Raw genomic sequence first — 16641 nt, forward strand, 5'->3', positions numbered from 1 at the left:
CTCTGTGTCCAGTTTATGCAATAGTCCAGGTAAGAGCAGTTTCTTGCCCAAATGGCTATCAAACTCCATAAGCATCCTCTTCGATGCCCATCTTCCTCTTGAAGTAGATTGGTGCTGCCAGGAGCAGAGTGTTTCATTGTCATGAAAAGTCCTAAGTTATTAAAACATTTAAAATGCCATATTCTATAATCTTTGAAAAATATGAAGAATGCCTATCTAAAATATATCTACGCACATCTAGAAAATATTAACTAACATGACTACAAACTTTACTATTATCGATTATCCATTAACAACCTATATTTCTTAATTATACCGTACATATTTAAATGAACTACACAATCACAATACCTTAATCAAAATCAGAAACACTTATATATATAACAAAATTGACCTTTAATCTCTATCAATAAAGCAAAATCTATACTAATGTAAATTATTCATATCTATATCATATCCCCCTTTAAATGTAAAAGGACGTTTATAAACCATATTTGGGAACATGGGCGCAGTTTTTTCTCTCCAAACTGCTTCCTGCTGAATGGGGGCGTCGTTAATTAGGTCTTTCATGGTATAACCTCTGTGCTAGTCTCATCTCAGTTGGCAGTTGAGCGAAGCAATTTTTTGAAGGCGTGCACAGGAACCATTCAGGAGGACGTGGTCCATCATACCAAATCGGAATAGAAGAAATGAACAGCGTCTCATCCTCTGTGAAAACAAAATAAGAAACTCCTTTCCAAAGCATCATGTCCTTAGATCCAAATTTCAAAGTTAAGGCATTTTCAAAGTATCTATGTTGGATTAGTTCAGCAGCATTTATAAACAAATATCTTTTAGCATCTGTTGCTCCTTCCTCAGCATTTAAATAATTTAAAGAGAGCATAATAGCATACAGTATCAAAATTTTCTGTGTATTTTCCATCTTTGTACAGCTTTGTTTTAACCTCGATTTCGTTTATTTTTACTTTTAACTCTTTGCTTTTTGAGACAGGTTCTCTGTGTCTTTGACCTGAAGTAACTCTGTAGACCAGGCTGTCTTTGAACTCTCAGAGATCCGCCTGTCTCTGCCTCCCAGGCATTGGGATTAAAGGTGTAAGCTACTACACCTTGAACTCACAGAGGTCTGTTTGCCTCTGCCTTCTAGGCACTGGGATTAAAGGCGTGTGCTACCACACACAACTCTCTTTCTTTTTTTGTTTTTTACTTTAAGAACTTCAACTTTTAGTCTGCATATATTTTTAACACACTGTAAACCATTTAAAAATTTTCTTTGTCTTTGAATCTCTCTTTACTGTATATCTCTCTTTTTCTGACCACATGAATCTTTAATTTACCAAGCAATATCAGTAGGATTAAAGGCGTGGCTTTGCCGGCTGGATCCAGCCCATTCCTTAGCTTTCCAGCCTCATGGCTGAGGTACTGGCTGTAGCCACGTTTACTGCGACAACTCTATGACATTTCAAGGTTCCTGCCAGCAAGCGAGCTTCAGCAGCCTTTGCTTGCAAACCGCACGAACCGCCTGTGTAAAAGAGTCAGAGTTTGTTCTGGCAGGACAGCCCAGAAAGCTGGCATTTTTAAACGGCGCAGCTTTTTTCCTGCTGCTGCTGAAAACCGAAAAGCATGTGTTCAGCTTTTCGTCAACACCGTTTAAGTGTTTCGTGGCAGGACCTCTTAATGAGCTGCAGGCTTTGCAGCTAAAGCTGAGTCAGGAAGCCTCTCTTAGATGAGGCGCTTGCTTGCCTCTAGCAAGCAGAGTAGAACCGAGAAATTGCTGCTACCAAGAAACCAGGCACAATGCTTTCATTTTGTTCAAGAATTACTTCCCAAGCTGTCTCAGGCTTTATGTGGAAGCAGTTGTCCACGTGGGCACCATATGTAGTATTAGGGGCGGCGGGGCCTCTTCCCCAGCACCCCAGCACCCCAGCACCCCAGCCACCCGCTCGGCTAGCTTATGCCCGAAATAACAACACACAAACTGTATTCATTTAAACACTGCTTGGCCCATTCTCTTCTAGGCTAATTCTCACATATTAATTTAGCCCATCTCTAATCATCTGTGTATGGCACCCCAAGGTGCGCTTACCAGGAAGATTCTAGCCTATGTCCATCCTGGGTCGGAGCTTCATCCCGGGAGCAGGGCATGGCGTCTCTCCTGAGGCGTCTGCTCCGGAGAGCAGAGCTGTGGAGTCTCTGACCTCACTTCCTCTTCCTCCCAGTGTTCTGTCCTGTTTTCTCCTCCCACCTATCCTCTAACCAATAAAATGGGCCAGGGCAGTGCCTTTATTAGCCAATGACCTTCCTCCATCACATGTGTAATGACTTCCCACTGTTCTCTCTGTGGCATCTAGCTGCCATATAAACACAATGGTGATTTAGAAGATTCATCTATATCTTATTATCTTGGGAACTAAGAAGTATAACTATTCTTTCCATTTCTCAGGTTAAAAAGTGTGGTTAAATTATGACCTGTCTTTCTGTTACCTCTGTTAAAAAAACATGTATTCCCCTTTTAGGTAATATTGAGATTTGTAATTTGTTTCTCTTTTCTTTTCTTCCTTCCTTGCTTCCTTCCTTCTTTGCTTGCTTGCTTCCTTCCTTCCTTTCTTTCCTTTTTTTTTTTTTTTTTGGCTCTTTCTGCATCGCCCTGGCTGTTCTGGAACTTAACTTATAGACCAGGCTGGCCTTGACCTCACAGCAATCTGCCTGTCTTTATCTCCTTAATGCTGGGATTAAAGGTATGCACCACCATACCCAGCCCCTTTTTCTTTTAAAAACTACATTTGCGCAACTATTTTCTATAACCATCTTAACTGCATTGCGTTTTGTAACTGTTGGCTTTTTCTCACTTTAGTTCAACTTCCCTTTTGGGTCCAATTTAAATGTGAATTACTTTTTTATTTTAATTTTTAGACTTATTTTATGCATACATATATTTCATCTCCATGTGTATTTTTGTACCACATGAGTGCCTGGTGCCCGTATCAGAAGAGAGCATTAAATTCTCTGCAACTGAGATACAGATAGTTGTAAGCGACCATGTGCTGCTAGGCATCCAGCCTAGGTCCTCTGCATGAGCAACAACTTCTCTTAATAGCTGAACCATCTCTCCATCCCCCCCCTTTTGTGTTCAGCTCCCTTACACACTTGTTTGAAGAAAGGTGGACCGTAATTATATGCAAATAAAATATGCTCTGTATTACAAATACACACGTGTACACATACACACACACGGCTTTTCCAGAAAAAAATTAAGACTATTTCCCTACTAACTCTGATCTTGGTTTCTTACTTTCTTGCCTTTTTAGACATAGTTCCTTTAAAGTGAAATTAATTTACACTGATGATGGCTTAATTTCTAGACTGGTTCACATATCAGGGTAGCTGCCTATCCACTGAGAGATTCCATCCCAGCACCTTTCATGTATCATAAAAGGTGACAGTTGACTGGGGAGAAAGCTTTTCTTTATGCTGCTTTATGTACTCTGGTGTTGTTGCTACAGTATCATCATAGCTAATGTCTGATAGCTACTGCTTGGTTTCAGATTTGTAATTTAGGGAGCAATAGTATTGGACAGAATAATACAATGATGGTATGCAAAAGAGACCCTCTATTGGAGCTGCTGGAAAGAGCTAAACTTGTTATAGTTTAGGAACTAGATAGAAGTACTCTGGAAGTGAAGCTAGTGTTAGAATGCTACAAAATTATAGTTGTCATGACTTAGTAATAAGTTGGCTAGAGCATATTTGGGAAAACAAATCATTGGTTTCAGATCTGTATAACAGGAAGAATGTTGGGTTCTCTAATGTAATAAGAAAGGAAAGAGAATCAAACTGGTTTATTGAAAAGTTAAGGAATTTGGTATTTAAACATAGGAATTTAGGGTAATAACTGGGTAAAAAGAAGCTAAGGAGAATCACCACATAGAAATGATGCTTAAAGCTTAGAAAAATTTTAATTGTATAGGTCTTTTATCTTCTTGGTTAAGTTTATTCCAAGGTTTTTCTAAATTATTTATTTCATGTACATTGGTGTTTTGCCTGTATGTATGTCTGTGTGAGGGTTTCAGGTCTTCTGGAACTGGAGTTATAGACAGTTCTGAGCTGCTGGGAATTGAACCTAGTTCCTCTAGAAGAGCAGTCACTACTCTTAACCACTAAGCCATCTCTCCAGCCCCTCCGAGGTTTGTTTGTTTTGAGGAAGTTGTGAATAAGATTGTCTTTCTGGTTTCTTGCTCAACATGTTTGTTATTGGTATATAGGAAGAGTACTGATTTTTCTATATATACTGCCAAATTGCTGAAAGTGTTTATCAGCTCTAAGGGTTTTCTGGTGGAATCTTGGGATTGTGGACTGTATGTAGGAAACTAGATCATCTAAAAATAAGGATACTTTGACTTCTTTTCATACTTTTATCTTTTTTACTTTCGTTTCTTATCTTACTATTCTGTAGACCTCAAAAACACCAATACCACATTTTTCTCTATTTTGTGCATCTTACATTTTTATAGAGATGTATCAAACCATTTATGTACAGCTGACATGACATAACACCACTCTGACTATGCTGAGCACAGTGGTGCGCAACTTTAGTGCCAGTACATGGGAGGCAGAGGCAGGTGGATTTCTGTGACTCTGAGGCCGTCAGTCTACATAAAGAGACACTGTCTCAAATAATAACTAATAATACGTTAAATGGGTTTTAAAAAGAAAGTAAAAGCAGCAAAAGTATAAAGGAAACTAAAAGGGAGGGTAAGGCACAAAAGAGTGAGGGCAGCAAGATGTGGGGAATATGCTTTAAAGTACATTACATCCTCGCATGAAAATGGCATCATGTCACCCAGTGTAAAAAAATTATGTTAAATGTCGTAAAGATTCAAGGCGAAAACAACCCTCACAGTCTTTGAGAGCCTATCAGTCATGGCTCTCATCACCACACGTGAATTACCTCTCAGTTAGGAAGTAGCAGATAGGGGACCAATGAAGCACAGAGAGGGTGCCTAGCTTCTATGAGGACACACAGATCAAAAGTCATACTAGGACAAAAGAAGAGAATATTCTAGACATGAAAAAGTGCTGAGGAAAAGAATTCACTAAAAACAAAAGAAATAAACTAGGAGGTGGTGGCGCACACTTTTAATCCCAGCATTGGGAGGTAGAGGAGGACGATCTCTGTGAGTTTGAGGCCAGCCTGGTCTACAGAGCGAATTCTAGGACAGCTCCAACACTACACAGAGAAACCCTGTCTCGAAAAAAAGAAAGAAAGAATGAAAGAAAGAAAGAAAGAAAGAGAGAGAGAGAAAGAAAGAGATTCTTGGGGAGTCTCGTTCAGTGGTATGTCTGTTTAATTTGCATGAAGCACTGGGTTCAATCCCCAAAAAATACAATTGTAATAGTTATCTAATATTCTACTTCCTCACCTTAGGAAGTTTTGTACAATTAACATTCTCATTTGCTTCTAGTTTTCTTTTATGTATGGAACTTTATTAATAGTTTTAGTTGAAAACTTAAAGGAAGGATATAGCAGTATATACCTGTAAACCCATCACTTAGAAGGTGGACAAGGAGACCAGAAATCTAAGAATAAGGTCATCCTTAGCCATATGTGTGTTCAAAGCCATCCTGAGTTATATGAATCATAGTTTCTGTCCTTCCCATCTTCATGGGTGTATATATTTTATATGTATTTATTTTATAGATTGATTACATTTTATCTATATATGTGTATATAGATACACACATAAAATTTAAGAAACTTACATAGAGATTTGTGAGGTGGCTCAGTGGTACAGCACTTGCTTGGTAAAGCCACACCACCACCATTTGCTGAGTAAACTAATCTAGTAATATTTTATTTTCCTAGCAAGAGTTCTTATCAAACAAAATTATACACCTTATATATACACCCCTAGAACTGAGCTCCTCCGCTGCTGCCTTCCCTTGTCCTTCCTCGGCCCCCAATATAGCTCTGAAATTTTAGAAATTTTAGAACATTTTAGAACAATCACTAGGTTAAGCCACTACTGTTGCCTCTCTGGCTCTCATTTTAGTATTATTCTAATTCTCACTTACTGTGGGTCATTGATAACTGAAGCTAAAGGTTTTGAACTAAAACTCATTGATGTTTTGAATTTCATGAAGTCGGCATAGTAATCTTTTCCTTATCTCAATGTCTTAAACGGCTATCACTTTCCAGCTACTTACTATGTGGTAAAGACTTTACATATATAATATTGAATCTCAAAACAATCTTCGGGGTATTTGGCACTCCCATTTTTATCAATGAAGTAAGTGAACCTCAGAGAGGTTAAATAACTTGCTCCGTAGCATACAGTCAGCAATTGGTAGAGCCAGGACAAGAAAGTCTACGACTAAATAAAGTTCATGCTTTATTTAATAAACCTATGACAATGCCTGCTAGGTCTTTTTAAATAATTTATTTTTATTTTATTTGCATTGGTGTTTTGTCTGCATGTATGTCAGTGTCAAATCTTGGAGTTACAGACAGTTGTGAGCTGCCATGTGGGTACTGGGAATTGAACTCAAGTCCTCTGGAAGACTGGCCAATGCTCTTAACCACTGAGCCATCTCTCCAGCTCCGATGGTGAGGCCTTAAGTGCTTTATAAAATGCATTCTTTCCTCACCACAACCTTCTAAAAATACACTCTTGCTGTTATCGCTATGTAACAAATAAGGAAACTAAGGAACAAAGAAATTAATTTATGTTTTTATTTTTAATACCACAACCTTTGATATAACTGCAAATATTTAAAAATTAGCCTAACAAACATAGGAGCCTAATTTTTTAACCTAACACACTCAAAAGTTAAGAATTATGTAATGTTTTAGGTGAACTACATTATCTTTCATATACTTATAAATAATTAGAATTTTAAAAATAAATATCCTAGCCGGTATCTAATTATTGACAGATACATACACCTTTTCCTGACACTCAGGAGGCACAAACTGGCAGATCTCTAAGTTTGAGGACAGCCAGCTATATAGAGAGACTCTGTCTCAAAAAACCGATTAAATAAATAAATATCAACTTAAAAGGTTTCTTCATTTTTTAAAAATATTTATTTATTTATTATGTATATATACATTCTGCCTCCATGTATGCCTGCAGGCCAAAAGAGGGCACCAGATATCATTACAAATGGTTGTGAGCCACCATGTGATTGCTGGGAATTGAACTTGGGACCTCTGGAAGAGCAGCCAGTGCTCTTAACCACTGAGCCATATCTCCAGCCCAAGGTTTCTTCATTTTTATTATCTTCTTGAACTAATTTAGATCCTTGCCAGTTATAATATTAAAGATCCAAGAAGCCACTCTTCAGAAATGCCGCTGTAGAAACTCTAAACTTGGTAACCTAAGTGTTCTAATTGTTTGTTTTTTGATACAGGGTTTCTTTGCATAGCCTTTGCTGTCCTTTGCTCTGTAGACCAGGCTGGCCTCAAACTCACAGAGATCTGCCTGCCTCTGCCACCCAAGTGCTGGGATTCAAGGTGTGAGCCACCACCGCCTGGCTCCAGTCTTTTTTTCCTTTCTTTTGTTTTTTAATCTGTTTTAGAAAAAGCTGCTCTTAAAGTACAATTTCTGTACTTTACTCAATTTTATGCTTTTATTAAATTCTAAAGTAACCATTTCATTATATAGGTTATGGCCATTGCACCAACCCATTACATCTGGCAACGAGAGCGCTCTGTGCATCACAGTGGAGCTATTAGGAACTACAACAGAGATGAAGTTCATCTGCCCCGGGGTCCTAGTGCCACACCAGTAGACTGTTTACTGTGTGGTAAAAAAGGAAGATATATGAGATTGGGACTGTCTTCATCATCATCTTCATCCAGTGACACAGTAGAGCTAATGGAAAAACACTCTCAGGAATTACACAATTCATTATCAGTGGACATGATAGGTGAACCTTCTCAAGCCAATAGCTATTCTCAAGGTATGCTTTAATGGTAAAATAAATTAAACCAATGCATGCTATTTATCTAGTCAGGGATGCAAACATTTCATAACTGAGTTAAATTAGTATTGAAAATTTTCCCTCTTTGAGTTACCACTTTTTATTCTCTGTCTATACCTGTTTTGTGGTAGTGCATAAACACTAAAAGGGTTTTGACATATATTAAGATGAAACTCGGTATTTTGTGAGGGTATTAGAGCTCCAAGTATTAGGACTTGAAGGGTTTCTATGAAATGTATGTTTTATTTAAAAATGATTTCAAGAAAATAAATTTACTTGTAATCCCCACCCAATTATTGGTTTCTTCTATATACTTTTCTATTTCTAACAAAAGTAGACCATATAAAGGCTAGCCTTTTATTATTTAGTATAAGTCATTTCCCCATGTCATTTAGTCTTATTGTGATATGTTATGCCTTAATATTTGTTGTGAGGAGGCCACTTGTTGGTTCCTGGCTGCTTGGCAGCTCAGACCCAAAATAATCACACAGAAACTATATTTTTTAAAGATTTATTTATTGTGTATACAGTATTCTGCTTGGAAGCATGCCTTCAAGCCAGAAGAGGGCACCAGATTTCATTACAGATGGTTGTGAGCCACTATGTGGTTGCTGGGCATTGACTCAGGACCTTTAGAAGAGCAGGCAGTGCTCTTACCACTGAGCCATCTCTCCAGCCCCTCAAATTATTTTTATATGTAGCATTTCTCTGGCATTTCTTTTCTAGATTTGAAACAGTACTAGAATACTCTGTCATAGGATCCTGTTTCTCTCATTTGAAATATTTCTTGTTTTCCCTTCTATCCTGAAAAAAAAAAAAAAGACACACACAACCTCAGAATTTTCCTGGTTTATTTTTACCATATTTCTATGAGAAGGACAATGACTACTGAAGCTTTTCTTTACTAAAGAGGAAACTAAACTCTAGTCCTTTGACAGAAGAGGTTGAACCTTAGTTCCTGTTTCTTTCTTTGGACACAGAATTTACTTAACAAATTTTATTGACAGTATAGTTTCTTGCTTTTCAACATCTCCAAGTACACTCATTATTGTCATACCCATATTTGACATTAAGTAGGGCTGATCAGTTATAAAGTAAGAATTGATCATCCCTCTCCTATCTTCCAGGGCTCTTTTACTTTTACATTCTTTGATCCTCAGAATAGGTAAGGTTTATTGGATACTTAAATGTCCCAGGCAATACAGAAAACCCCTAACATTCATAATGCACTACCATTGGGGGTTAAGTATTGTTATCTCCACTTGGCAAATAAGGAAAACCGAGACTTCTGTTAATTTGCCCAAGATTGGTAGAGTAATATTTGAAACCCCAGTCACCTGAATTCCTACCTAGTATGCTCTATGGGCCTTTGATTAAATCTTGCTTTTAGCAGTGAAAATAAGCTGGTGGCAGAAGCCTTTAAGAAGATTGCTAAAGCAGAGGTGGAAATATCAAGAACCAAGTTCCTTCTGAAATGCTTGTGGAGTGAGTTGGGAGCAAATTCTAATAATTTGAACAGGTATCTACAGAAAGCAGAAGAGGAACTGCTGTGTTTTCAGACCAGTCCTGTAGATCTCACTGGAGTATACTCTGTACTCAAGGCCTTGACAGTCCCACTAGGAGACTGGAGAGAGGCAGGAAGAAAGGCACGCTGCCAGTCACTGCCTTGAAAAAGCTGGAGGCAGGGGACATGCCAGTGGGTAAAGACTGCTAGCTGATGACCTGAGAAAGAGAGAGTAAATGTAATTTTTAAATTTTTAAAACAAATCTTTGAGACATTATGGACGAAACAGGGCAGGGAGTTGTGGAAAGATTGTTTGCTGATGAAATCCCAGTTTAGGATTTATAGGTCTTCTTTGTTGGTTTGTTTTTGTTTTTGAGACAGAGTTCTCTGTGTACCTCTGGATATCCTGAAACTCCCTCTGTAGACCAAGCTCTGTAGACCAAGCTGGCCTTGAACTCAAGAGTTCCACCTGCCTCTGCCTCCTGAGTGCTGGGATTAAAGGTGTGTGCCACATGGTCTGGCTGTGAATCTTAAGGTTAACTCTAAAAACCTTTGATAATATCAGAGGGCAAGTGATATAAAGAAAAACTATTTCTGGGTATGGTGCCAATGTCTTGTGATCTCAGCACTTAGGTTAAAGTAGGAGGACTGCAAGCTGGAAGCCACAGTGGTTTCCCATTAAAAGGGGGAGGTGGGGGTGGTGAGCACTTAAGCAATGTCTCAGGGATGAAAAGCACCTCCCACTCTTCCAGAGGCCTCCAATTTGATTCCAGCACCCACATGGTGGTCATAACTGTAACACAAGTCCCAGGGTACCTGATGCCTTTTTCTGGCCTTTACAGATACCACATTGGTTATACACAGACATACATGTAGGACACATGTACATGCAGGCAAAATGCCTATATACATCAAAGTTAATAATAAAATTTAAAAACAAATCATTAGGAACAACAAAAAACCCTATTAGATGGAAAGATATAAAATATTGATCACATATAAATTTAATCAGTAAAAAAGTCTACATTCATTTTCTGGGCCTCACAGAATGTGAAGTAACTAGGGATGAAGTATACAATATTGTAGGAGTCATAGCATTTCCTAGAGTAGGGTCGGTCTCACCTGCCTTAGCAGCTGCTCACGTTTATAGTGTCCTCTGCTAACAAAACATTTCCCCTACAGTCTACATAATGCTGGAGTCACTTGATGATTTATATGTAGTCATAAAATATTCATTCCAAGTCGGGCAGTGGTGGCGGACATGCCTTTGACCCCAGCACTTGGGAGGCAGAGCCAGGTGGATCTGAGTTTGAGGCCAACCTGGTCTACAGAGTGAGTTTCAGGACAGCGAAGGATACATAGAGAAACCCTGTCTTGAAACCAACAAAATCTTTCAAGAGAGACATTCAAGGAGTTGACGCTGGCTCCAGGTCTTTAAGCTATGGTTTATTGTAGATAGTGATCAGTACACCTTTCAAACAAAAGAAAGCAACTTTCTTCCATCTATCCTAACTTGCCTTTTTTCCCCCTCTTTCTTCCTTTCTCTTTTTCTTGGTTTCATTGTGTAACACTGGGTGACCCAAACTCAATACATAGATCAGATTGGCCTCAAACTTACAGAGATCCACCTGCCTCTGGGATTACAAGTATGCAATACCATGGCTAAATTCGTTTGATTTTTAAGTAACATGTACCAGAAAGCAATTTTAACACAAAAAACTATCAATGATATACTAGTCCTTTATACTAATCACATTTAAAAGCCCAATCACCCAAGAAGTTTTAAAGTGGTTTTGTAATATTCATTTTACTGCTGGAAAAACTCAGAAAAGTCACACTATTACCAGCTAAAGCAACAAACAGCAACAGAAATAAGGGGTTCAACTCTATCTAAATATGCAACTTTTGAAAAAAATATCGTATGTGTATGAGTGTTTTGCTTGCATGTGTATGTCCTTACCATGTGAGGACAATGCCCATGGAGGCTGGAAGAAGACATAGGATCCCTTAGAACTGAAGTTACATGTTTGTAAGCCACCATGTAGGTGCTGGGAATTGAACCCAGGTCCTCTGGAAGAATGGCCTAGGGTTTGTAACCCCTGAGTCATCTCTCCAGCCCCCACTTTTCTGTTTTTGCTGGTTTTGTTTTTGGTGTTGGTGTTTGAACCCAGGGCGTTATATAAGCTATACTCATGTTCTTACATTTAGGTTATGCCTCCAAACCCTGTAGCCGATTTTATATTAAACTATCTCTGCTACTGTTTATGCAGCTTGAAGCCCCAAGGCATCTAAGCTAGTCCAAAATGCACATGAACTGTCTGCAAACTTGAGGTTTTAAAATAAAAACAACGGGGAAAAAATAACCAAGCCTTTTCTTAGACATCGACAGGCATATGTCCATCTTAAAATGGAATATTCGCTATGTTAGATAACCTATAACCAAATAATTTTCTTAAAAATAAATCAACTTGGGCTGGAGAGATGGCTCAGAGGTTAAGAGCATTGCCTGCTCTTCCAGAGGTCCTGAGTTCAATTCCCAGCAACCACATGGTGGCTCACAACCATCTGTACTGAGATTTGGCACCCTCCTCTGGTGTGCGGGCATACATCGAGGCAGAATGTTGTATACATAATAAATAAATAAATCTAAAAAAAACCCAAACAAGCCAATATTCCAAAAAAAAAAAAAATCAACTTGGGGCTGGAGAGATGGCTCAGTGTTAAGAGCACTGATTGCTCTTCTAAAGGACCCAGGTTCAATTCTCAGCATCCAGATGGCAGCTTACAGCTGTCTGTAATTCCAAGATCTGGACTACACGCAAGCAAAGGAATACTTGCAAGCAAAACACCAATGTACATAAAATAAAAAAATCAACTTTGGAACTTCATTTTTTCTTAAATTGTTATATGTGTTCTAGATACAGTCATCTGTGTTTAAAATCTTTCCACTGTGTCAGGCGGTGGTGGCACACGCCTATAATCCCAGCACTTGGGAAGTAGCCTGGTCTACAAAGCAAGTTTCAGGACAGCTAGGACTGTTACACAGAGAAACCCTATCTTGACAAACAAACAAAAATCTTTGCACTTAACAAAGATATAATCAGGGATAAAGATATGTCTCAGTGGATGAGCATGTTTGGCAAGCATTGAACACTCGGTGCAAGGCACATGGATTAATAATGTGATCAGTGCTATGCTATATGACCAACATTTAGGAGCACAAAATATTACAGAATTATAACCCCCAAACTCTGCAGGTTGAAGGAGAACTACTGTAGGTTCTAAGCTAGCCAAAGCTCTAGAGAATCCTATCTTCAAAAACATAATAGACTACAGAATTCTCTCTGTAGAATGAGAAAGTTGGTAAAAGATTTTCAGAACAAGTAAGGAATGAACAGGACATTGAGTTCCTAGTCCTGTTTTGCCAGGGACTAGCAAACATAAGGGACGGAGTGGAATGACAGGAATTTGAAAATACAATGTCTTACACTGAATCATTAGCTAACCTGGTTCTTTCTTCACTATATTTTTTATACCTGTCCCCTTTAATTCCTAACCACATATGCATTACTATAACTAAGTTAGATGAAACGATGCATGATCCAGTGTAACTTAAAGCCACCAGCAAACTTACTGACCATTTACTGGATAGGAAACGTAGGGCAAGGCCTCTAGAAATCAACCGGAAGACAGTTCTGAACCAGATCTCTTAAGATTTGAGCATGATACATGAGGGTCAGACACAGACACAAAAAATTATCATGAAGCTAGGCATGGTGGCACATACTTAATAACCTCAGCACTTTGGATGTGGAGTGGATCAGGAATTCAAGGTCATCATCAGTTTGAGGTCAGCCTGAGTTACATGAGAGCCTGTCTCAAAAAAATGAAAAGGAAAGGAAGGAGAAAGAAAGTTAACATTTAGTTAGCATTTGTCCTAGCATGCTTATAATCCTAGTACCTAGATGCTGAGACATAAAGATCATGTGTTCAAGGCTAGTCTGAGCTACACAGGGAGTGAGATCCTGACAGAGCTGGGGATGGCATCCGGGCCATAAATAGAATGCAAACATAATGAGAGAGAAGGGTTGGAGAAAGGTCTTAAACGGAAGCTTGATGAACTATTTGAAAACAAATGCTAATTTGTTTAACATTCAATTCAAAATTAAGATGGATACAATGATAGAGAGATATTGTTCAATTATCCATTGGACATATGCTAATATGCTAAGCAGAAACTAAGATCACTTAGTTTGAAATGAAAAAGGTTAAGCAACAGGATGTTCATTTGCCTTTAATCCAATCCCTTCTCCATGTAGTCACGTAGGACCTGACATAGGATATCAAAACTCTAGTTACTCTAGAGACAGACCTCAGTGAGTACTTTAATGCAGCCAGAATGGCTTTTCCACACAAAAATCTAAGCATGTTACCCTTAAGTTACTTTAGTGGCACCTCAGTTTTTTGTTTTTAAGATAGCCAAATTTGGGTTGGAGATATAGCTCAGTTGACAGAGTATTTGGTTAGCCTTCACTGACCATAGGATTTGATCCCCAGAATTACATAATAAAGGCACAGTAATTCACACCAGTATTATCAGCACTTAGGAGGCAGAGGCAGGAGGATCAAAAGTTCAAGGTGTCAACCTCAGCTACATACTGAGCCAACTCCTTAGAAGGCCTCTAAGATCCCACATAGCCTGATCCCGATGCCAAGCTCTTTCTCATCTTCCTGCCCCTACCTCCCCATTCCCCACTTTGATAGCCCTCTTTCTCTCTCTGGACACCCTCTTTAGAACATATCCACCTATTAATTCCATGTCTTTAAAAAACTTTTTTTTTGGGATAGAATCTTACTATGTTACCCTAGGTGTCCTAAAGCTTACTATATAAAACATGCTGGCCTTGAACTCACAGAGATCCAATTGTCCCTGCCACCTGGGTGCTAGGATTAAAGGTATATTCCATCATACTCAGGTTTGTTTGATAGTTTGTTGTTGTTGTTTTTGTTGTTAAAGTAACCCGCCAAGTTTAATTAGCGTTGCTTACATGTTCGTTTGCTAGAGCAAGGGCACCTTACCAGTGGCTATACTACTGAAGAAAAATGACTCCCCTCTCCCATCTATGCTAGAATGTTGATGGGGTTGATCTTATGCAGGTAAACACGGCTGTTGTGGGTTTCTTTGCACAATGTCATTTCCCTAAGTGTTTTATAGCACTTCTCTCTGTCCTTGGCTCTTAACATTCTTTTCCTCTCTGAACTGCAAGTGTGTGTAATACACAGATGTCCCGTTTAGGGCTAAGCACCAGTCACTGACTCTCAGCACTCTGACCAGTTATGAATTTATTCATTAACCACTGCCCACCACAAAAGGCCTCTATGACCAAGGTTGAGAGCAGCACTAATCTAGGGGTATAATGTTAAATGTTTAGAAAGCAGCACAGCATCATGTCCCCTTAGCAAAATACGGAAGTAGGTTCCCCTCTAAAGCTAATGGCCTCCTCAGCTACAGGCATGAATGTACTATATATATAACCCAAGCCAGCCTGGAGCCCATGGCAGTTCTGCTTCAGCCTCAGAATTAATGAAATACATCAATGATGGCAGAAATATTCTGTAGGAATGTGAACTAGGAATAGGGATTATTCGTAGGTACCAGTTATATTAATTCTGATGTTATTTTAACCTGGTTAAAAGGATTCTGTCTGAAACACTGTCTTGAAAAACAAGCAAGCAAGCAAAATTCTGTCGATGGTAGCTCACATCTGTTATTCCAGAGTTCAGGAGACTGGAGCAGGAGGGCTGCCATTAGTTCCAGAATACCCTGAGCTATAGTAAGGTCAGCCTAGGTTATAGAATGAGACTCTAGAGAGAAAGGCAGAAGGATCAGAGTTCAAGGCCACCCTGACTACTTGACACCTTGTCTTTAAGTCCCAGAGGAATAGAAACCAACCAAACAAAGAGAATTATTATGTCTTGAGGGTGTACTCCATTAATAGTGAGTTTAAGATGTACCAGGCTCAAGGTCCTGGTGTCAATTCCTAGAAACAAAAGCAACAATGTTACATCTTTATTATAATTTTTAAGATTATATCATTCTCATGGGTTCTTCCTCAGTTCTTCCTATTTATTACAGTCCTGTTTTCCTTTTGTTTATGTTTTTGTGGCTTTTTGGAGATTGCCCCCCACCTCTTGAGGGAGGCTCTTTCTTTGTTTTGGCTGCTGTACCAAGCACTCTAGGCTAGCTGACCAACCAGCAAGCTCCCAGGTGAAACTCCTGTTTCTACCTCCCATATTGCTATAGGAGTGTTGGTATTACAGGTGTCCACCACTTCTGCATCCAGCTTTTTCTACTCCCCACCCCACCTCCCAAGTCAGGGTTTCTCTGTATAACAGTCCTGGCTGTTCTGGAACTCACTTTGTAGACCGAGCTGGACTGAAACTCACAGAGATCCGCCTGCCTCTGCCTCCCAAGAGCTGGGATTAAAGGTTTATGCCACCACTGCTTGGCTCATTATTACTTTAAAGTTCCAACAAACAATTAAAATATGTACTAGGACCTTTAATCCCAGCACTTGGGAGGAAGAGGCAGTTGGTCTTTTTTTTTTTTGAAGTAGGGCCTCTTGTATCTTAATCCTCCTGCCTCTTCCTCAACAAACTCTGAGATTAAAAGCATGATCACTACTCCCAAATTGAGACTGTTTCAAAAATAAAGTCAAAAAATATTTTAAAATATATAAATTTTTGTTTTAAAATACAATTTACCTTAAAATGCATATTTTATTTCAGTAGCCAATGACCATCAATCAAACAAAGAAAAGGAAACTAATTTTATGAAGAAAGGCAGAGCTATGGAGTGGTTTACAGGAAGTGAAGAATGACGTGGCTCAAGTAAAGCAACCTGGAATTAACTACAGAATATCAAAATAAATGCAAGACAATGTCAAAATGGGACAGATACCCAGTTGTACAATATTCTTTAGCTTCTGTTATTCTTCAAACATATGTAAAAGTTATACAAGTCATAGTAATAACTAAAAGTACCAATTTATGACAGTGATTGATAATACGAAATTCTAATTTGACACTTCTCTGCCTTCAAGTTGGTAGCTCTCATCTCAGGTATCTCAGTCCAGCTGTGGTTTGACCTTTCTCAA

At 38.8% G+C, this 16641-nt stretch overlaps 1 protein-coding gene across 1 annotated transcript in view; it reads left to right on the forward strand.

Annotated features, from left to right (window-relative positions):
- Spdya (speedy/RINGO cell cycle regulator family member A) overlaps positions 1-16641 on the forward strand; it is a 34544-nt gene extending 17903 nt beyond the window's left edge. Inside the window, exons 6-7 of the mRNA XM_041631280.1 lie at positions 7662-7959; positions 16274-16641. Coding sequence (XP_041487214.1) covers positions 7662-7959; positions 16274-16365 — 390 coding nt within the window. The 3' untranslated portion in view covers positions 16366-16641. The remainder of the gene's footprint in view (positions 1-7661; positions 7960-16273) is intronic.

The sequence above is a fragment of the Microtus oregoni genome, unplaced genomic scaffold, assembly GCF_018167655.1.
Source record: "Microtus oregoni isolate MIOR12 unplaced genomic scaffold, Mior012 000036F_ref0000092, whole genome shotgun sequence".
In the NCBI taxonomy this organism is placed as follows: Eukaryota; Metazoa; Chordata; class Mammalia; order Rodentia; family Cricetidae; genus Microtus; species Microtus oregoni.